Below are 23,852 nucleotides of genomic sequence, written 5' to 3' on the forward strand. Positions count from 1 at the left end.
TGTATTAACAAGTAGTATGTACTTCATCTTAAATGAAAGGGTAAAAATTGGCTGTTTTCAGGTAATAGACATCATATTTTCTCTATGCAGTGCTCAAAATTCAGATCAGAAAGCTGCGCAGAAGTAATATTGTTAGATTAAAAAAAAAAAAGCAGAGTATGTGGGAGAATTCATCACTGAACTTCAGAGATAAGATATTCCTTTTCAGTGCCACACTTCTTCCCCAGAAGCCAGTTTTATGGCCCACTTATGTCGTGTGTATCTTTATATGCAGTTGCTTGTATGCCGTAACACTGGGTTATCAAATTCTAATGCTTCCTTTAACAGCACACTTTACTTGTCAGAAAAGCCCTACTGAAAAGGTCTTGACAGATTTGCTATGCATGCTTTTAAAATGATTGCTGTGTTTTCTCTATATTATCAGCCGCTAATATGCACCTGATCTTTTACTCTTGTCTCTGTATCACCAGGCCTCCTGAACCTGTTTACAGCACTGTGAACAAACTGTGTGATAAGCCACCTTCTCCTAGGCACTATTCCCCTGTCGAGTGTGACAAAAGCTTCCTTCTTACAGCTCCCTATCCCCACTACCACGTAGGCCTGCTCCCTGACTCTGAGATCACCAGGTACTGCATGCGCTTCTTCCTCACCTCCTTCATTAGAATGCATGAACATCACTGGATTTATCTCATAGTTTGCATCTTCACCATAGATCTTTTTCTACAGCTTGTGCTTATTTTTAACCATGCTTTCACATCTCCACCACTGGGAGATATATGCTACCTCAGTATATAATTTTGGTCATCCAAAATCCAGTGATGAACACAGGCAATGTTTTGATCCATTGGAATGGTGCTCAAAAATAGGTTACATAATGTGTATCACATTTTACAACTGAATTCAGTATTTGTTTCTCTGTAAGTACAGAAAGTGACTAAAGCTTCACTGAAAGCTGGAGTAATTTGGTTTTATTCAGTCATTTTATTTCTGTGTTATGCATACTTTGTTCAGTGAGCATCTTTGGGTTGATAGGATATCTGTCTAAGCTATTCAGAAGAAACTGAGCAAAAAATAACCACCTCCCTCACCAAGTCATGATTGAGAATACATAAATTTGGCATGCCCCAGGCTAGCTGTGCTTGAGAAGACTGTAAAACCTAAAATGATGAACATTTCCATAACTAAAATAATGGAAGACATTTCTATAAAATATTGTCAGTAATTGCCTCCTGAGAAATATCTAATGAAGAGAAACATACCATCCAAAACTGCATGCTAGTATAACTGAGCTATTCTTCTGTAATCTACTAGGATAGTAGTAAATTATTTGCAAGCAGGACTTGGGAGAAGAGTTAGGCACAAGTTTACAGAAAGGTGCTGAGTGCTTCCTTTGTCAGGAAAAAGCAGTATTGTCTTTCATATTCCAGAGTAGAAGGAAGATAATTATATGTGGAGCTTTGATCATAGACATTTTCTACAGTAAACGCTTTTCAAAGAAAAGAGTTAATGTGAGAAGAGCAGAAGTATGTAAGTGGAAAGTAAAATGGTAAATTAATGTAAGATACAATAACAGGAAGGAAACCCCAGGGATCAGAAACACAGCTGTGAAAGGCACTGCAGTGCTATGAAATAGACAGCTAAATTAAAAAAGTAATAAGACAAATACTGAATGTGTTACAGATGTGGCACGACCATGCAGAATCTGTCAAGTTTAGTAGAATGAAAACTGTGTTACTTCTAAAATTTGTAAAAAAAAAATGCTTAATCACAGGTCTAATTGATTAGTCAGTCTGTTCAGGCCAGTCCACCTTTGTGTAAAACGTTGATAAGGGCAATGTTTTATAAAGGTGTAAATAATACCAGAAGGGTGTCTGGCACTACAGATCTATCCACAATATTTTAATTTCTCTTCCAATAATATCTTAAAGGAAAGAATTAGTCAAAAAGTAGCAAACTTACTTCAGGTCTTCAGGTACAGTGTATATAGGAGTGATTTATCTGTAAGCATCACAGAGCTTCTATGTGTTAGAGCCAGGCAACAGAGGAGATTAGTATAAAAAGACTTTTAAAATGGTCCATTTATAAAGGAAGGGACCAACTGGAAAGCTGAAGAAGCATATTCTAGGGGACTTTGAGTCCCTGGAGTTGGGCATTAGAAGCACTGAGAATAAGATTGTGGCTAACCTGGAGAGATGCAATTCATTGCTAAATGGTCATTCTTGATGGACATGATTGTCAGGACTGTGGAGATAGGCTAGGGAGCAGGGTGAACCTGTGAAGGCTTCTTTCTGCAGACCGGCTGCAATAAGCAGTGGAGCCATGGAGAGCTCATAGTACCAGACCATTGTGCCACCTAAAAGTTTAATTCCCTACATCCTTTTGCTTTATTGTGTGACTGATTGAGAATTTGATCATCAGATGTTTGATAACCTGACATCAGGACTTTAAAAGCTGACTTTTATTCTATGGAGTGTCAGTTAACAGTTTTCTCCAAGAATATGGTTTCATTTGTCTTCATTCTAGTTTGATATAAAATTAAGCTCTAGCCCCTGTGTATTTAGTCAGTTTAGTCCTTTCAGTGGTCCAAAAATGCAAAAAGAACATAAAAAAAGATACAGCTCATGGTTAATGCTCTGTACTGTGCTCAGCTACATGCTGTGGCAGAGGAAACTGATTGCTATAATTTGTACTTCCTTCCCACTGTGAAATAACATTCAGATAGAAAATATGACAGGTTTTGATGTTCTCAAATGCTGTCATATTTTGTACAGGACTCTGAGTAGCTGACAGTGGAGGAAGACATTTGAAATAATATTTCACCAAACGCCTTTGGTAAAGAGAGCAACAGCTTTACAACATAAACCATGATCTGTTTTCCAGACAGGATCAGTATTCACAGCTGAGGAATAGATTTTAGAAAAGTATCCATCCCATTTTAACCCCAATCCAAGTGGCTGTTCTTGCAGACATGTTCATTGTACACAGCCCTAAATTTCACAAAGGTGATATGTCTCAGGGCAGTGTTGTGTTGAATATATTGGAATAATTAATCCATAAAAAGACCTTGTTAAATCCACAGATGTGATACCATCACCTCTATTGGAAGTTATACTGTGAAAAAATTATCCAAATATTGACCAGGTATTTTGAAAGGTCTCCCTTTACTCACCTGAGTTCCTCAGAGCCCTATTCCTCCCTGTTATACTCTTCCATAAGAACATATCTCGATGTCTTCCTACAGGCTTACTAGAATGAGTTTTTTGTCAGAATTTGTCTGCCACATGTTTGGAGCAGAAGGGATAGGGATAATTTACTTGTTTTTGTAACTCCAGTCATTGTCATATATCAATGCTCCAATATCAAGAATCTGCTACCGCAAGAAATTTGGTTTAACATATAACATTTCCAGAGGAAGAGAAACATGGTGCCATGTTCTCCCAATTGAAATGCTTGTGAGCCAGCCAATGCCTTTCATTGCTGCTCCAGCTAATTTGTCAGCTGCTCCTCAGATGATTGTTTTGTCAAGGCTCATTAACTTAATAGGCAAAGAGAATTCATAGGCCAAAACCTTATTTGTCTGTAATAAATTCAAGTTTACAATCCTTGCTTTTATGGTGGCCTGTCTTAGCTCCTGGGAGATTTGGAGGTCTAGAACAATTTACTCCCATTTTAGGATTAATGTAATTTGGGGTTTTGATTGAATTATCAGTTCATGTGAGTTGAAGCCTCATCTGGAGTCCTGTGTCCAGTCCTGGGCTCCTCAGCTCAAGAGGGACAGAGAACTTCTGGAGAGAGTCCAGCACAGGACCACCAAGATGATCAGGGGACTGGAGCATCTTTCATACGAGGAAAGGCTGCAAGAACTGGGGCTGTTCAGTCTAGAAAAGAGGAGACTGAGCGGGGATCTTATTAATATGTACAAATATCTAAAGGGTGGGTGTCAGGACTTTGGGACATCACTTTTTTCTATTGTATCTAGTAACAGGACAAGGGGTAATGGGATGAAGCTGGAACACAAAAGGTTCCATTTAAACATAAGAAAAAAACTATTTTACTGCAAGAGTGAGGGAGCCCTGGCACAGGCTGCCCAGAGGGGTTGTGGAGTCTCCTTCCTTGGAGGTCTTCAAGACCCACCTGGACATGTTCCTATGCAACCTGATCTAGCTTGATCTGCTTTTGCAGGGTGATTGGACTAGATGATCTCTAAAAGTCCCTTCTGATCCTACCTTTCTATGATTCTATGACATCAACAGGGCTATATCAATGTGCAACAGATCAAAATCTGTTGAAGGCAGAAGTAGAGAGAGAATTTTGGAGTAATATTTTTTCTTTGAGAGCAGGTGGGAATGAACGCAAAGCATTCATGTTCTGTCCTTTGTCATTGATTATTATGTATGCATTTAAAAGAACATTGGCAGCAAAATCACAGCTCATAGATTTAATACTTCTTCCACAAATGCAGCACTTTGTTGCTATATTAGGTAACACAAACTATTGCACTGAGAACTTCATTACATTCACCACTACATAGACACGCTTAGAAAATGCTTCAGTTTTGCCCAGAACTAACTTCCCTGTTTTCACTAGATCTTTTTGGCACTCTAGTTGCCAGCTACTTACAGGAGCCATCTTTTCAGCCCCTTCCCCCTTACCAGAAATGGCTGTCATGTCAAACCATGACATATACAAATACAAGTGTGCTGAAATGTATGCAGGACTTGTGGGTAAGAAGGCTATAATGGCCAGAATCTTAATGATTGATAGGCAATGCTCCTTCCAATCTGTATCTGAATTCCTGCAGCCTCCATCTAAGCACACAAAGGTCACTACACTCCACTAGTCTCTGCAGTCAGACCAGTGTATGTCTACAACACTAAGCACTACTGTTTGTGGTCAGCTTACTTAATTTTAGATGTCCCTAGGACCCCTCCATAGGCCATGAAGGGGTAGCTGCAAAGGTGCTGGACCCCTCCATAGGCCATGAAGGGGCAGCTCCAAAGGTGCTGATTGTCACTGATCCTAGCAGGAAGTTAAGGTGTGAGCCCCTCTGGTACTCATTGGTACAGTGTCCTTTCACGTTTGTTAATATCTGTGCAGTCTTTTTCTTCACAGTAACCTTGTGGGAGCAAGCTTATTGTCAAAATGATGCATATAACTGCACTTCTGTGTGGCTGCCTTCCAGGGAGGCTCTTGTCATCTTAATTGAAATTCACATTGTACAGGAGTACGCATCGTCCCCTTTTCAATCCCATGTGTTTAATATGAGAATTATATCCCCCAAAACACATCTAGCCATATTTTGAGGATTTTTTAATGCCTAGCAACCTGCAGTTTATAAGCAGTAAAAGCAATGATGTTATGAAATTGAGTTTTCAACTTTCCCCACATAAATGCAACCACCTTTCTTGAATTTAAAATGAACTTCTACTGTTCAGTTGTATTCATCTACTTAGTTTCTTTCTGAACATTTGAAATAATAATGACAAAACTGGAAATTAGTCACTTGTAGGCCAAAAGAGTCTCAATAAATATTTAAAATCAGAATTGGAACAGATTTGTACTTTTTCCTATTTTAACGTCTGGGAATCAACTTCTAGAGTAATCAGTGTTTTAAAGAATCCAACTATAGACAGAAAACTCATATATGGTGAGATAGCACTACTGAATAACACTGCTTGCACATAGTGGAAGGGAGTAAGTACAGAATTCTTTCTGTAGATTTTCGTACAGCAAAATAGTCAAAACTGAGGATCAAATTATTCAGTGTCAATGAAAACAAATTAATTTGAGACTCACATGAAAGTAGAAGATACCTCATTAAAATGACTCTTGATGAAGTAACTCCCTAAACTCATAATGTGACACTTAAAAAAAATGAACACTGTGGTTTTTTGGGTTTTTTTTTGAGAAGTGACTTTAAGACATATTGGTACTCAAATTAAGACATATAGCAACCCCTAATCAATTTAAGAGACTGGATAAGGTACTGGTATTTGTATTGATGGGACTTCAAGCATCTTGTTGCTGATTTTGGTGAGAATTAGGTATCTAAGTACACCACAGGCCTTCACTCCCTAAATGTCTTTAACAATTCATGTACTTCTTTAACTCTGGCACCTAGACCTTTCTAAAAAATAAGCTCAGTGTCCTTGTCTCATAGACAGGAACACACACTGCAGTCAGATGCAGTCAGACAAGAGGCAGTCAGATGCAGCCCTGACAGAAACAAGTACATATCCATTATGTCTGACAGCCTTGTGCTGCCTCTGAAAGCAGCTCCAGAACTGCAATATTTTATAGTTATGTATTAAAAGGAGCAACAAAATCCGCATGAACTATGTTGATTAACTTTCTACAACTGGAATGAAACATCTCAATGTAGATTGTCCCTGCCTGTGAATCAGACTCCTGAGGCCTTTAAATTCTTTTCGATCTTTTAGAAATTATACTAATTAATTGTAGATTTTCCTTATAACTTTCAGTCAACAAATTAAAAAGCCTTAACTGGAACATTCCACACAGAATCACAGAATGGTAGGGGTTGCAACATCCCTGCTAGAGCAGGTCCATCTAGATAAAGGTCACTCAGGAACGTGTCCAGGCAGGTTTTGAAAACCTCCAGAGAAGGAGCCTCCACACTCTCCCTGGGCAGCCTGAGCCAGGGCTCCCTCACCTGAACAGTAAAATATTTAACATTTAATTTAACATTTTTAATCCTGACTCAGTATTCACTTCAGGTAAATGATCCAATCATTTAGCTGTTACAGTTAATGAAAGAAAAATGATGCTGCCTTTCAGCCTCTGCTTTCATGTTATTTTGCATGGATGAATCTCTGACCCTAATAAGCACAAAACATTCCTATAGACTCTCTTATACCCTTCCTTTTTTTTTTTTTTTTAATAGAGAGTCTTCTATTTTGGATACCATTCATTAAAATTATTAGGAAGACGCACCTTTTAAAAACTCAGAGAGGTTATTGCAGGAGAATCTTAACCTATAAAGGCATAAAGTCCCTACAATTCAAGTGTTTAATTAGGTAAAGTTGCAGAAGCCTTTCAGGTTAAGATGACATGTTTCAGGTTGATGCTGCTGGGATTTATTTCCAGGTGTGCTATTTGTGTTTGGTTGAGAAAATCACTTAATTCTATTTGCTTTTATTTATATATCAGTAAAATAACTAATAATAACTAATATAATTAAACAGAATAGAAAAAAATGAAAAGCTAGAAATGAATGTGTTTGGTTAGTTTCATCATTTGGGAGATGTTTCACATTTTTTGAATGTGTGGTTTGATTTTCAGTGATACTATTCTTTCTTGTGCTACAGATTCTCTTTTGTTCATGTTCTGCACCCACGGAAATTAAACTGTATATTCTTAGCTCATAAAATGGGCAGAAATATTTACTCAGTTTAGTTAAGTAGCAGTGTCTTTTCCTTACTGTGTCTTTAGAGCAGAAAAAAAAAAAACAGTTCTCAGTAAGAAGGCATCTGCAAATCACTAGTATTAAAAGCTTCCTGCTGTTAGGATTACAAACAGAACTACAGAGAAACATTTGGAAACAAAGGAAAGATGTCTCCTTCCTTTCCACACCTATACAAGCTCTGAAATTTAGTCTCTAAGTAAGTCATAGGAACTGCTCCTGAAGTATGAAATGCCAGTTCTTAGGTCTTTTTAGGTGGAAACTGGAAGCAGTAGACTAGAAAGATACCAGACCACTTTTAACTGGTTCCTGCCTGAGGATTTGGCAATCTACCATGCAGTATGCTGAGGGAAAGGTGAACCACGACCCTCAAAATTGGTTTTACCTGATGCCTTCTTCAGAGGACACTATTTGCCATCTAATGCTTCTACAGTACTTACGAGACAGGAGTGATGCTTCAGATTGTCTCATGAAAATCTAGTCAGTTAATAACTGAATCCACACAATCACTTTGTTGTTTGAAACAGTCATTTCTGAGACACATTATTGATTATTTTCACCGTGCATAAGCAGCCTTTAAAACGTCTTGTTCTGGTCTCTGAAAATCTCCTTGAAACAGTTCTTCCAAAATGAGAGAGTAATAAAACTCCAGACACAATGTCCAAAGCTTGAGTGGTGGGAGAAATTTAAACCAAATATTTTTTAATATTGGTTCCATATCTGGAAAGTGATTAAAGTTAATGACAATTATTACCTGACAACTATCTAAAGGCTGTTCTGAGAAATGAGTTTTAAGATTTCAGTCTCATTCCTGTAGACAAGTTTCCGCATCATAAAAATCATCACTCCATCTGTCACAGTAATTTCTAGACTCGGCTCATCAGAGTAACCAAGAATAGATTTAACCTGGAGAACAAATTGCTCTTTTTACCCCAAGAGAGAGTTGTATGAGCTTAGGAATGAAATATAACTGTGAAGATGGGGTAAATAAAGCTACCCTGTTAGACCTATACCATACCTGTTGAGGAAAGAATAATTTCCAGGGTTGTAGCTGCACACAAAAGAGCAAGAAGGTTACTGGCTAGAGCAAAGAGCTGGGAACTGAGAAGTTTGCCTGTACTACTGACAGCTTGTATGACCTTGGCAAATTAAGAGTTTCCTTCAGTTTTACCTGACATTCATCCACAGACACCACCAGCAGCCCTTAGAGTTTAAAGATATTTCCAACAGGTGCAAATATACTTGACTTTCTGCACTGCATAAGAAAAGTGATCATTAGTAGCAAGTGGAGTGGTAAGAGGCATAATGGAAAGCACAAGGGACCTCTAATTATAGCAGTGTAATTTGTCATGGATATGCAAGAGAATTATAACAGTAATAATGAACCTTCCCTTGGCCCTTTGCTAGTCTTGTTTCACACTACAGCTATCCCATTGGAGTAATGTACTGCTGACTCAGTCTCCCAGCTTACTTTGTATTTAATTATCACCATTCATTATTGTTGACATAAGCTTGTATGTAGATATTTGTAAATATGTCCATTTCTGTTAGTTTTGCAAAGTCAGGTAAAGTCTGACTCTGAGCACGCTATGTCTAAGAATACGCTTGTCATACAGAAATCAGGAGGTAGCATTCTGCTGAGTCTGTGCTTGGCCAATGGTACTGCAAGCCTGTTTGAAGACACTTGTGGAAGGTGTTGCAAAACTAAACTCTTGTTGCCAATTTCACGGCACTTTATTTCTTCTATCCCAAAAGTGTAAAATACTAATTAATGGAATAGTTAGAAATATAGAAATACTAAGATTTATCAAGTATCCCATTCTAACGTGATGGCATCTGTGTCCTGAATCTACTCTAAAAGTTTCTTTGTATTTTTCTTTTCCTTTTCATTTTTTTTCCCACCATCAGAATGCACCTGTACCTTTATGGAACCAATGAGGAAAATAATTATTTCCCATGGTAAAGGGAAAATTGATTCGAGGATAATAATTATTTCCTATGGTAAAAGGAAAATTTATTTCAGTAGCCAAAGGCTGAGTGGGATCAGATTCTTCTGCCATTTCTTTATTTTTAAAAGGACATATAATCATCATAAGCAAAAGTGTAACAAAATGGTTATATATTTCTCATGTTACTGTAGAAATATCATAGAATCATAGAGTCTTAGAATGGTTTGGGTTGGAAGGGACCTGGGTGATCATCTAGGTCCAACCCCCTGTCATGGCAAGGAACACACTAGACCAGGCTGCTCAAAGCCCTATCCAACCTGGCCTTAAATACTTCCAAGGGATGGGACATCTGCAATCTCTCTGGGCAAGCTGTGTCAGTGCCTCACCACTCTTGTGGTGAAGAACTTGTTCCTAATATGTAAATCTCCTCTCTTTCAGTTCAAGGCCATTGCTTCTTGTCCTATCACAACAAGCCCTTGTACAAAGTCCTTCCTCAGCTTTCAAGTTGCACCTTTTAGATACTGGAAGGCTTCTGTAATGTCTCCCTGGAGGCTTCTCCAGGCTGAACAACCCCAAATCTCTCAGCCTGTCTCAGTAGGAGAGTAGGTCTCAGTACTCATTACATTCCCTATTTCAGGGAAACTCTTTGAAAATATTGACTAATATTTGGAACCATCTACAAGCAACGATAACCATGAGCCTCAAAACTTCAAGATGCTTAACTGAATTTGAGTTGAACTGAAAATCTCAGCACAACTTTGGTGGTTGTTGTACACTGTTCCCTGATTCAATCTGGGAACAAATACTACAAAGAAGTTTATGAAAATGGGGGAAATAGCAGATGAAAACAAAAATATGTGAAACTAAACTATATTAAAGTACCCTTTACCTGCATAGTACATTTATGTACATGTCTTACAGATAGTGAGATATTTTTAAATACCACCTGAGCTTTGAAAAAATAACATCCTTATTTTTGGTTAAGCTTTCGTTTTGGTGTGAAGACTGATGGGTTTTTATTGGTTTAAATTAATGTTTACATAACTGTAGATATAAGGGTTTGTAACATTTAAGAGACCTAGAAGATACTGAATAACATTTTTAAAAATTACTAAGTGATTCACTATCCTAGTGAGAAAATTGGTTGTTGTAAAATGCAAGAATTGCTTTCAGATCATCTCATAAATCAAAGTCCAACTGATTTCCAATAAAATACAGATTTGGGAGTACCTAAATCCATTTGAAAGTGAAACATGAGCTACTAAAGAATATAGTCCAGAAATATATATAGGCAAGAATCTCTGTTTAAATTCCACAGATTGGCATATGGTAGTTTTACAAACCATGACACTTTTGCTCTGGACCCCAGTTTGGATATATCTCAGTTTCAATGCTGAATTTTTCATCACTTCAACTTTCAAACAGAAAGTAGTCTGAGTAAACACTTGCTAGAGCTCTTTACTCACCGCCTTTTAATTCTTAAAGCAATTTCACTCCAGTAGACCTGTTTCTGTATTTTTTCACTTCCCTGGGGAGTAATAGACCTTAGAGAGGTTTTGGTATTAGTTTGGGTTTTTTGCTTCTGGATTGAATTTCTGATGATATCACCTACAGTGAGATCTAAATATGACTTCAAATGTTTAAAATTGTTCCTATAGGTTCCACTTCAGAATACACTTCAACAGCTGGAAGGATAATTTGTGTTGTCCTTGTGGACTAGGCTTGTGCCTGTCTGCAGTCAGTTTCTTTTCTAACTCTATAGTTTCTTTGGTGAATTTCAATAAGCACTGTAATTTTTTCATGTGTTAGTCCAATGTTTTTAAAATGTGTGTATATGTCAAAAATAACAAAGTCTTCCTTTACAGGAAGATAGAAATGTTTAAGGATATTAGTTCATGACTAGGAGCTGCTCAGATGTGTTGTAGTGTTCAGCTGCAGATCTCTCACTTATCACTATAGCATATCAATACTTACATCCAGAGATTTCCCAAAATGTGATTTACAAAAACCAGCACAACAAATTAAAGCTGTTCTGTCAGAGCATTTATACTACATTAATTTGAGATGCAGTATCTGGCTGAAAGAGAGGGCAGAAAGAGAGATTCTTATTTATTACTCACTCACAACTAAGAAGAAATGCAAATACAAAATCCCAAACCTGAGTTTCTCATAGGAAACATTGAAAAGCACAAAAACCTCACCTGCTATTGATTAAATATATGTGTGTATTCAGGGATATTCAGTGCCAATTTGCAATAGTAGAACAAACTGGCATCATAACCTGTAGCCCTTATAAGCAGATGCATCGTGATGATGTTACTGGGAAAAGGGGGTTTTTTGTTGCTTTGCCAAGAAAGAAATACAGAATATAACAGTGTGGGAGTACACTTCTGTATATGGTCTTGTACATCACAAAATGCTTTTGATTTGATTATACCAATTTCTAACATCTAAACTCTGTGTCCTTAAGACTGGCTTTCCTAAAAAGTAGCCTGAAACCATCATAATGTATTACACTGCATAAAGAGAAAACAAGTCAGCATAGACACTGAAATACACTGAAACCTACCTGTAGGAAGTACACAGTACCAAAACCAAATGCCTCTTGCTACTACTCACTGGTAGTAGGGTGCATCTGTGCTGCCCAATCCAAGACTATCCAGATACTCCTGAGCTGGTTCTAGACAGGTTAGCTGATAAAGCAGTCTAACCTGCTTCCAATAAATGCCCACATTGATTAATAGTTGACTTGGGCATAATCAGCAGTATGTGTAAACAGTTCAGCTGCTTATCCAATGAAGATTGCATAAGCTGTAATCAGAACTCTTAACCTATTCAGAGAACAGTTGACTAAGAGCTGCGGGTGGGAGGACTTATGTAGTATCTGGGGCAAGAGTGTGGCTATACAGGCTTGGTTGGATGCAGAAGTTGTACAAGTTTGGTTAAGATACAAACTCATGTAATACTGTCATTGCACCATGCAGAAGAGAATTTGTTTTAGACGTTTCAGAGTCAGCAGTGTATGCAAAGGTTTTTCCTTTTTCATATCAAGCCTTTACAACCATTTTATATATTACACTACTTCAGTGAAAGTGTGTAAAAAGTCTTCTTTTATGAAGACATCATAAAGTGGGCAATGAATTCGAGTGTCGTTGAAATCACAAGTGCTGGTCTAGAATCTTGAGGGTTAAATGGCTGAATCTTCTGGTTGGTGTGTCTGCAGTTAGAAAAGGAAGTATGCAAAGAGAGAACTTTACTCTTGGTGGGAACTTTACTATATTTTTCCCAATGGATTTTGCCTGGTTTCCCATATACTCCTTTTGGTCATCACTCAACAATTAGTATTCGCTAATATGCCATAGATCACAGAACCGAGTCGTTCAGGTAGGGTGCTGGAAGGCTGTGCTTTGGAACAAAAAATACAAGATCTAAACCATATTGACAGGTATCAGAACACTGGAATCATATTCAGTCTATTTCTTTTCCTTATCTTCCAGGTTTTTTTAGGGGGGAGGTAGGATACAATTTTGTACAATACCATAATGCCTTGAATTAATGACAAGAAAGTTCAAGTTTTCTGTTTCAACAAAAGTGGGATTAGGCAGCAGGTGTCTCACAGCAGGTGTCTGTAAAGGAAGATCAGCACAATACCAAAACCAAAATTGTATCTCAGTCAAGTCAGAAAGAGAATGACATTAACCTTGTTGGAGTTTGGATAATCCAGAGTAGACCTGGTAACATAATACTATAGACGCGTTCATACTTTCACGTCAAAGTTAACTTCCAAATCACATGGCATCATATTCAAAAATCCCTAATCTATTTGAATGTGCTACTATCTTTCATAAAGAATAGCATCATAAGGAAAAAAGTTCTTAAGTTACAGGAATGGTAAATCCATTTGCTGTTGATTTATATAAATCAAGTAGCACAGACCATTGCTGAGGAGAAAATATCATGCTGTCATAAAAAAAATGTAGTTCTTAGTAAACACCACTATGGTAAGAATGAGGATTTTTGGAAAAGTTAATGTGAACTAGCTCTTCAATAGGATATAATATCCTGATTATGTTTCACATTAGATTTATATAGTTTTTTCCATGTCAGCCTTTCATCTTTTAATGTTACATGTTCCAAGTCGCTATTCTTGCATTACTACTTTACAACAAAAAACGCCAGTTTAATTAGTGTCAACTAAGAGCAAAACAACATTGATGCAACTTAGGAAATGACAAGTTTTCTTCAGCTTACCCACAGAGGTGGTAAAAGCAAAAATTATTTTCAATCTTGTCTACCTAAATGTATTAATATTTCACCCATCACTGGAAGAGTCTGGATGTCTCATTTGTCTTTGGTTTTTTAGAGGTAGGGAGGTGGCTAGCAGAGAGAGTAAATGGCTTTGTTAAGGCCCTAAAGGAAGTACACAGTGAGGCTGGGAAGTTTCAGACTCACCTGCCAAAAGAAGCAACAAACAGCACACAAATCAAGAGTACATTGTGCAAATTCAAATTTGAGTAGTATACATATGAATGGAAATCAGTGTAATGATCTTTTTGAAGATTTGAGATAGCTTCAATTAACTTGTAAAAGAACTGACTGAAAAAAGCAAAAGCTCCCTTTTGATTTGGGAATATTGATTCACGGGTTGGTTAAGCAGCATGCAGGAGTTTGGTTAGTGTCATAAAGGACTTTATCTTTCTAATAAGAAAAAGCAAAGTGAATCAAAATAGTCCCTAGTAAAATTTTTTAAAAGGTATTAGTATTTCACCTCTCAAGGTTTAAACCAGTGCTTAATTACAAGATGAACTGTGATGTGAGAAAAAAATCAGTAAAATTTCTTTTATAAAATGCTGACTATTTTACCTCAGTTCTTAATCAGAGGTGTGCATACTGTAACGTTTACTGTAAAAATATTTAATAGGTCTGAATTAACATCTATGAAATACATTAATTGAAATAATTAATCTTTTCCAGCACTAATTTATACATTCTGCCTCCAAACTGAATGGGAAGTATTAGTTTTTGAGACTGATGTAAAGCATCGGGATTCTGCAGCTAGAGTAGCTATCATAGGTGTAATAATAATAAATAAATTTAAGAAAATTTAATGTCTTCACGATGTCGAATGTCTTCCATGCTTATATTTGGGCTAGGAGAAAAAAACAGCAACCAATCTGTTCCATTTGAGTACAAAAATGAGCATCTCTAGAAGTAACAGATGAGTGAAAGTATCTTCTTTGGGTTTCTTTTTTTAAACAGATATTTCCTAAAATAATTGTCATCCCTCATAAGTTATGAGAGAGCATAACTTGGAATAAAATAGTATATCAAAGGAATTCTAAATGCAAGAGCCTATTGCCATGGAATTTCCTGCCAGTCTTGCACGTGCAAGATTTGTAAATATGGATGACCATCCAGTGCATGGGCTTCTTCATCAGTTTTTTTTTTTTGTATCATCTGAGCATATTTCATTAATTGCAGTGTAGTCAGAGATTTTCAGCAGAACTACTTTGTTCTCAAAAAAACAATATGGAGAAGTGAAACAAAAAGCTGCAATGCTAGCTCAGTTCATGTGCACAGGATATGGACACAAAATGCCCATCTCCACAGACAGCTTCCTGGTGTGACAATGTCTCACTCTAGTGCTGAATGACAATGAAATTTTTAGTCCTAGTTAAAATTAGTTGCTGGTATAAATTCAACTGTGATCATTTTTATTGATTAATTCATGCTTCCTTGTGCTTCCCTATCTGTCTGTTATCCATATATTTTCTCCTAAATAGCGGTGTTTTTTCTCTCAGTGTACCCCTTGCAATTGGTTTTGGTGAAGACATTTGGGAACAAAAGCACAAAGGTGCTCACAGAGAGAAATGATTAGAAGCAGCAAGTTAGAAGCAGAAAAGAGAGATCTAATTCTAGATAAAGCTCTAATAAATGAAAGCTGAAAGGAGAAGAAACATAGCAGCATCTTCACCCTTCACGCTAAAGTAATCTTGAAATAACCCAAGAACCTTGGTTTGCCATCTGACTAATAGAAAGACTGTAGTTATAAGAAATGATCTCTAACCTACAAGAAATATTTGAAATGTTTAGTGAAGAAAAATCGGGCTACAAGTCCAAGGCTTATACTATAAAGTGTCTTAATGACATTAGATTAATTCACAAATTATCAGCTCAGTCGTGTATGCATGCTTGCTAATTTCGTAAATCTTTTAAAATCAATTTCCAATGTTTTGCTCAAATGACTTATGTATTAAGTTTGTAACTAAACAAATCATCTTAATGACTATCAGAGACTTAGAGAAAAATCCGTCATAAATTCCTTTCTCAGTTCTTTCCTAAATAGCTGATGTTTTATTCAAAGATTGAATTTAACAAGCATCTTTATGTAAAGGGTAGATTATATGTCAATTTAAGGATATAAGAATTAAGATAATGGACCATGTAAATAATTCATCTAATCCAATCTATGGTCTATAATTAATTACTAATGTGCTTGCACAATATTACCATGATCTGCTATGAGAGATGCTTATCACAGAATAACAGAATGGTAGGGTTGGAAGGGACCTTTAGAGATCATGAGTCCAACCCCCCTGCCGAAGTAGGTTCACCTAGATCAGGTTGCATAGGAACATGTCCACGAAGGTCTTGAAGACCTCCAAGGAAAGAGACTCCACACCCTCCCTGGGCAGCCTGTGCCAGGGCACCCTCACCTGAGCAGTGAAATAGTTTTTTCTTATGTTTAAATGTAACTCTTTTCCAGCTTCATCTCATTACCCCTTGTCCTGTTGCTAGATTCAGTAGAAAAAAGAGACGTCCCAGCCTTCTGACGTCCACCATTTATATGCTTGTAAATATTAATAAGATCCCTCCTCAGTCTCCTCTTCTCTAGATTAAATAGCCCCAGTTATGCCAGACACTCCCACTGTGAATAACCTCAGAATGAGAAAAACTAATAGAATTTTAAACTTGTTTGCACCTACTTCTAGTATGCATTTCACTCTTAGATGCTGTACTGTAAAACACTGAATGCTTCCTGTGAAATTCTGAGTAACTCCAGCATCTATTGAATTAAAAAGATGCAAGAATTATTGTTCATATAGGTTACATTGAAAAGATAAGAGCTTAAATGGTTGAAGTTCCTCATTATTCATCTTTCATTTTGACATTCTTTATACTTCTGCATTTTCAAATTGCTGTTCACTGCTGTTTGTAAGTATTCTGCTGGGGTGTCTCCTTTTTTTATGCGTATTGCATTATTTCACTTTTGCTTTTCTCTCTGTGGATTTCTCTTGGAGTTTTGTTTTTTGTGTTTGGGATAGCTGCAATTGCACACTTGCATGCTGAGCTGATTTGAATGACAGAGAAAGTGAGACTAAATAGCAGTTTATATACAATTTCATTCTCACCTCTGGCCTGCTAAAAACCACAGATACTCAGCTCATATTCCTAGCTTGCATTGAGATAATGTGTATCCAAATAGGAGGGATAACATTATCAGAAGATATCACACAGGTGCAGTAAACATTGTATCAGGAGTAATTGCAAAAATAAAGTGTGCTGTTCTGATACATTTTAGATTATGATAATAAATTAATATTTGTTTTAATGAACCACTTCTATGGAAGCTGTATACGGTCTTTTTATGGCTAGTTCACCTTGAGAGTCAGTTTAATTCATTGAAATGCACGCATGACAGTTAATAAGTGCAGAGGAAATGGACTTAGTCTTATGCAGAAACAACATGAAAATTTAAATGTAGGAATGTTTTTGTTATGCAAATATGCTACAGAATGTCATGAGATATAGAAATGTTTGCTAGTGGCTTGGTATAGTTTGGCATCAGACAGTTTTTCATTCCTTTAATTGTTATTATTCACATGCTTTATCTTAAGTGTAAAATTTAGTGTAATGACTCTACTGTTAAAAGAATTTATTTGCTTGTTATTCTTCAGATGGGGACTGATAAAAACTTTTAAAATTTGTTTAATGGGTTACAGTTATTTCAGCTCTGTCATTTGCCTTATTTATCTATTATTTATATATTCCTGTTTAAAGAGGGAGCAGATACAGTGTACAAGTCCTATGAATTATTTTTCATGTGTTATCTTCAGTCAACCCTCCTTTGAGAAGTCAAAGAAAAGCTGTGATGTTAGAGGCACTAAATGCAGTATTGCAAGATCAGTCTAAGCACTGAGACATAATCTCTGTCTATTTTGTTAGTGATAAGATTGTTCTGACTGTGTTAAAGTTACGTTACACTTCTTTTTTTTGGCTTCTGAATTGGAATTGGGTGTCTGATTGCTGAAGGGAACTCTCAACAGTCTTGTAAGTGGTATTCATAGAATCATAGAATGATAGAACAGTAGGGTTGGAAGGGATCTTTAGACATCATCTAGTCCAACTCCCTTGCAGAAGCAGGTCCACCTAGATCAGGTCACATAGGAACATGTCCAGGCAGGTCTTGAAGACCTCCAAGGAAGGAGCCTCCACATCCTCCCTGGGCAGCCTGTGCCAGGGCTCCCTCACCTCAGCAGTGAAATAGTTTTTTCTTATATTTAAATGGAACTTCTTGTGTTCCAGCTTCATCCCATTACTCCTTGTCCTGTTGCTAGATGCAACCAAAAAAGACATAATCCAACCTCCTGACACCCACAATTTAGATATTTGTAAATAGTAATGAGATCCACCCTCAGTCTCCTCTTTTTGAGACTAAACAACCCCAGGTCCTGCAGCCTTTCCTCATAAGGAAGAAGCTCCAGTCCCCTGATTGTCTTGGTGGCCCTGCCCTGGACTCTCTCCAGCACTTCCCTGTCCCTCTTGAGCTGAGGATCCCAGAACTGGACACAGGACTCCAGATGAGGCCTCACCAGGGCAGAGTAGAGGGGGAGAAGAACCTCCCTCAACCTGTCGGCCACACTCGTCTTGATGCATCTTCCAGCATGCCATTGGCCTTCTTGGCCATGAGGGAACATTGCTGCTCATGGTTAGTTTATTATCAATCAGCACTCCCAGGTCTCTCTCTGCAGAGCTGCTCTCCAGCAGGTCAATCCCCAGCCTGTACTGGTGCATGGGGTTGTTCCTTCCCAGATGCAGGACTCTGCACTTGTCCTTGTTGAACCTCATGAGGTTCCTCTCTGCCCAACTCTCAAGCCGGTCGAGATCCCGCTGAATGGCAGCACAGCCTTCTGGGGAACCAGCCAGTCCTCCCAGTTTGGTGTCATCAGGGAACTTGCTGAGGGTACACTCTGTCCCCTCATCCAGGTCGTTGATGAATAAGTTGAACAAGACTGGCCCCAGAACCGATTCCTGTGGAACTCCACTGGCCACAGGCCTCCAACTCGATTCTGTGCCATTGATCCCCACCCTCTGGGCTCTGTCATTCAGCCAGCTCTCGATCCACCTCACTGTCCACTCATCCAAGCCACCCTGCCTGAGCTTTCTGATGAGGATGTTCTGGAAGACAGTGTCAAAAGCCTTGCTGAAGTCAAGGTAGGTGACATCTGCTGCTCTCCCCTCATCTAGCCAGCCACATATGCACTCATAGAAGGCATCAGGTTGGTCAAACAGAATTTCCCCTTGGTGAGTCCATGTTGACTCCCCCTGATAATCACCTTTTCCATAACTTTAAATTAACTTCTATGGACTCTGATGGTAAAGAAAAAAATGTGAGGTTTTTAGTGTCTATTTACTATTTGTTTTCTTATCTTCTGATTGAGTATATATCTCCTATGAATTTGAATTTCAACAATAATACACCAGTTCATCCCATTCTATTGGTCTAGATGATCTTTTGAGGTCCCTTCCAACCCTTAAGATTCTGAAAGTCTGAAACTGATAATATTAAATAAGTTCATCCGAAAATCCTGGTCTTAACACTTCCGGAAATTCAAGGTCTTACCAGCATTATTATGAACAGATTACAAGTTTACAGCATTTTAGAATTACTGCTGAATTCATAGACTATAAATTATGAAGCTTTTTATTTTGACAATGAGAACAATTTCCTTACTAGAAAACTTTTCTCATTTCTTTACTCATTTCTTTTCTCTTCTAAAAAAAAAATTCTTTCAAAAATGCAGCTGGTAAATACTTGTGTGATGTGCAATTCAGTAATTTTGAACTGCAAATCTTGCATGATTCTTCCCATTGTGCCCATAAGAGTTCCTAAACCTTGATTTATAAGTTTTGCCATTCAAAGTTTCTTAAAAATGGAGCCATTTTTCAAGTCCTTGCTAATGTTTCAAAATTTGCTTAAACTAGAAAGGGATCTTGCTGCAGATACTTTTGTTGTTACTTGCACAGAAACCTAATAAGCCTTATGTGCGATAAATATGCTTCATTACAGAAGCAATGCACAGCTCTAGGAATACATCAAAAGTGATGTTACGGACAGTGGAGAGTGCTGTGTATTGCAGATGCCCCAGAACTGCTACATATTATCCCAGAGTTATTACCACCGTCAGTGACGGCCGAGGCCTCTACCAGTTGCGGTCTGTCTTGTAGCCATCTGGCATTACATTTATCAAGCACAGAGAAAGCTTCTAGCAGCTTCTCACAGAAGCCAGCCATGTAACATTCCTGATGCCAAAACCTTGCTATATAAATGCAATGTATATACATAATATGAGTGAGGAACTTAATTACTCCTTCTGGCCATAGAATGGCACAAGCTTTGGCACTCTGCCTTTGAAACTTTTCAACATATTCTGATTATTTAGTGTCTCCAGACATCTTATTAGAAGCTTTCCTCTAAAGTATATCTTTCTTTCTATTATATTACAGAAGACCTGACTGATTAAGACATTTTACAGTAGTGTAGCACCTGTTTTCCTTTGGTGAAGCTGATTTCTTTTTTACTCAGCAAGAATTTTTGTTGTTCTGTCACATAGAAACCAAACCGTCTCCAGCTCATTTCCACCCTGTGCTATCTGTTGGAATACTAATGCTTGGAAATCAGTAATGCTGCGATAAAATTCAGAGTGATAGCAAACAGTAAATGAGCTATGGCATTCAAGTCTAGCAACACAGCAAAACAACCTTAGTGATGGTGAATTACACAAGCATTATGTCAAAGAGTAGGGAGGAGGGTGTTTCTCCATGAGAAACTGAAAACCCTGCATTTTATGAAGCACTGGTACCAGATTATCATGATTATTATTTGGGTAGATGGGAGGACATTTAGGGTGCATAAAGGAAGTTTTCTGTCATTCCTAAATAAACTCTCCTGCTTTAGCAGACAGACTAGATAATTTCTGTAGGTCTCTTCCAACCTTTACCATTCTGCAATTCCGTGATTCTGAGATTTAAATTCAGGAAAGTACCACCATCTCCTCTTCCACAACTGCAACTAGAGCCAAACTCAATTGTTATGGTCATGGACCATTTCCACATGATATTGCTTAAGCACTGAGAAGGCGGGATCTTCTTTCTTCAACCGTTCTCCTTTTTCTCATACTATAGATCTATGTATCTACAAATGTTCACTTCAGTCCTCAGCTGGAAAATTGTCAAACTAAATTCATCAGGGAATATTTCAGCTCCCACATGGAGCTTTATTATTCCCCTGATTCATTGCAGTAATATTATTATTATTATTAATAATAATAACATCAATAATAATAAAAATAATACTTTATATGATCTCTGATAACTAAGGGGCAAGTAGGAAGACTGAAATTTACTCTTTTTTAGAGTAATAAAATCAATGAAGATTTAGGTGTTACACTTTGTGGTAGTTTGAGCCTGGCTGGATGCCAGGTGCCCACCACACCGCTTTATCCCCCACCTCCTCAGCAAGCCAGGGAAGATATGAACAAGAAACATAATGAATTAGAAGAAGGATGCGATGAAATAAAGGAATTTAAGCAAAATGAAAGTAAATTTTTTAAAAAGTAACAGAAATCCAGAAGAGAATAACCTCCCAAAAGAGCAAAATACCATGACCAAGTCATTAAAACAGGTCTCATGTTTCCTAAAATTTGTTCCACTTAGTTTTGTATTGATTTATCACAGTAATTTTTTTCTTACATTTTCACTCAGTATGCCCAGTTTGCTCAACTGTTTGTTCTTCACAGAACTGTGTAAGTCTGTATTTACCCTATATAGGAATGTCAGGCTACACGTGAGACTTCATCAGCAGTACACCTCTCTTCTTTAAACAACATTCATTATTATTTTCAGTCCCTCTCCACATCATTCCAAATTTCTTTGACTGTTTTAAATATCATTTTTCAAATAAGAATTCCTTCTCAGATAATCATACTTTACTGTTTTAAAGTATGGCATTATTTCCTGCGATCACCCCAGCTCTAAGGAAGCAGATTTGAAGTCAGTGCACGTTTCACAGTTTCATGTTTGAGGATAGGTGCTGACTTAGGTGTACTACTAACAAAGGTGAATAATTGCCATTATTCTAGAGCTGAAGCATTCCTCTGAGTTGCAGTTTCACCTTGCATTCTTCCTTATTGCTGCATGATGCTAATTTAGGGCTGCAGCATGTCAAATACTTTAAGTTGTGGAATGTGGCTAACCACTTCTTTATGGATACTGTTTGGGAAAGAAGGGAAGGGAGGAAGGGGAAAAGAGAGGTCAACAACCTTCCTGACTTGTGTAAGTGAAATTGCTCCAGAGAACATGAACACAGATGTAGTATAGTCCTTTTACTGCATATTTGTAGTCAGAGTGACAGCCTAATCCTTCTTTTAAAGTTTTTTTTTTATGTTTTCCACAGGGTAGATATTTAGCCTAGCAATAATATTTGTAGAATATATGTACAGATGCCATTTTAAAAAATTAGCTGACTTTGCTAATTCAATCCAAAAATCTTCACTGCATGTGCCTGTGCATGGAGACAGTGTTACATCTCATGTTAGGCTTTGTTGCCCAACGGTTATCTGTAAGTAGTAGGGTTGAATGTCCTGTTCTCTGAAGTTCCTTGTTTACTTCTGATGGGAGACTCTCTGGATAGTTTGACTCTTCTAATATGGGTCAGTAGCTGTCAGCATTCGATATTATCACACTGTTTGTAGCTGAGATAAAATTAATACTAGGAAAGCACTCTCTGGTGTTCTAATTAATCCCACAGGAAAGCAAAAACTCATTTAAGTTAGAAGTTTAGCTGTCGGCAGCATCAGGAAAAGCTGGTTTCACTTCACTGAGCTGAATTAAAACTCCACATTAATGAAATTAAAGCGTGTTGCCTTCTTAAACTCTTACATCCATCAAAGCAAAGGCTTGGAAGCTTTATAAACAACAGCACTGCTACCTTCAATGTTTATCTTAAGAAACAACATGCTGAGAGCACATAATAAACCCAAATGGTGTTAACCGTTCCCTCCACTGTTCTGCAGTGGAACTTTTTCAATATTGTATTTCTCAGCCTTTGTTGTTTTAGTATTGTGAATAACAAAGAATAGCTCAGAGCTTTAGTTTCAGGGTGGATTGGTTTGTTTGGTTGTTTTATCTTTCTGCACAGAACATAAGAATAGACAAATGAAGTTTGTATACTGTGTGGCTGTTTCAGAACTGAGATCTCCGAAGGCAGTGAGTGTTAAGGTCTCTATCCAGCCTGTGCCACTAGCTGCGTCACTGCTTCTTTATGAGAAGATGCAGTCAAGTGACGTAAGAAGCAAGTAATGACATTTCTGTTTTCAATTTTGGCTTGTAACAACAAAGATGTTTAAAAACAAAAGGTTTTCTAAATGATGTCTGTAGCAAATAGAGGACAGTTGTTCTTTGTTGGTAAGAGGTGAACTGGAAGAAGAAAGCTGATGACTTTTCTGTGCAGTGTGCATTGTTTTCATACCAGCAAAGGTGAACAGGGAAAAAAAATAGATTATAACAACTTTCTTCTTCTCTCAATACAACAGGCAGGCTTTATGATAAACTCTGATCTGAGTTTCATGCAGACTGATCCCTTAATACTGATGTGTCCTTATTTTTACTTGCCAAATATCATTATGGAAGTTTAAAAAGAATAAATGTTTCCCTAATGTGGTGTCTCTATCACAGGGAATAATTTCACTAGGATATTATGTATTGCTGAAAGTGTCACTTGTGAAGGGAAAACGACAGTTCATTTGGTCTCTACAGAGAAAGAAGTATTTATGTTGCTGCCCCTAGTTTCAGTATCACTCACCCACACAGCAGAGGTGCCTTCCTTTGAAGGGCTAGAATAGAATTAAAATTATGGGGACAGGCTACTTCTCTTCTTATTACTATGATACTTATTGATGTTATTTTCATCATTACATTAAAATTGTTGTTTTATGGGATGTAAAGTTCATTTATTCAGAGAAAGTCCATCTTATGTGGCTGTGGTACTGAGCAATATCTTGAAATGTAATTACTTCAAATTATTAAAGCTATTGAGACATTCATTCTCTGTCATTTCAGAAAAGGTACCATTTTTGTAAACCTAAATGTTAAATGTTGAATACTTAGATCTGAGTCTAAAATATACTACTTACCTATAT

At 37.4% G+C, this 23,852-nt stretch overlaps 1 protein-coding gene across 7 annotated transcripts in view; it reads left to right on the forward strand.

The window, feature by feature from the left end:
• Positions 1-23,852, forward strand: part of DLG2 (discs large MAGUK scaffold protein 2) — a 1,019,609-nt gene that overhangs the window by 758,669 nt on the left and 237,088 nt on the right. For 5 of the 7 annotated variants that reach the window (XM_061990809.1, XM_061990848.1, XM_061990864.1 and 2 more), the window contains one exon: positions 471-626. The exons of the other annotated variants lie outside the window; for them this stretch is intronic. In XM_061990809.1, coding sequence (XP_061846793.1) covers positions 471-626 — 156 coding nt within the window. The remainder of the gene's footprint in view (positions 1-470; positions 627-23,852) is intronic. 7 annotated transcript variants of the gene reach the window in all.

Source organism: Colius striatus, chromosome 1 (genome assembly GCF_028858725.1).
Source record: "Colius striatus isolate bColStr4 chromosome 1, bColStr4.1.hap1, whole genome shotgun sequence".
In the NCBI taxonomy this organism is placed as follows: domain Eukaryota; kingdom Metazoa; phylum Chordata; class Aves; order Coliiformes; family Coliidae; genus Colius; species Colius striatus.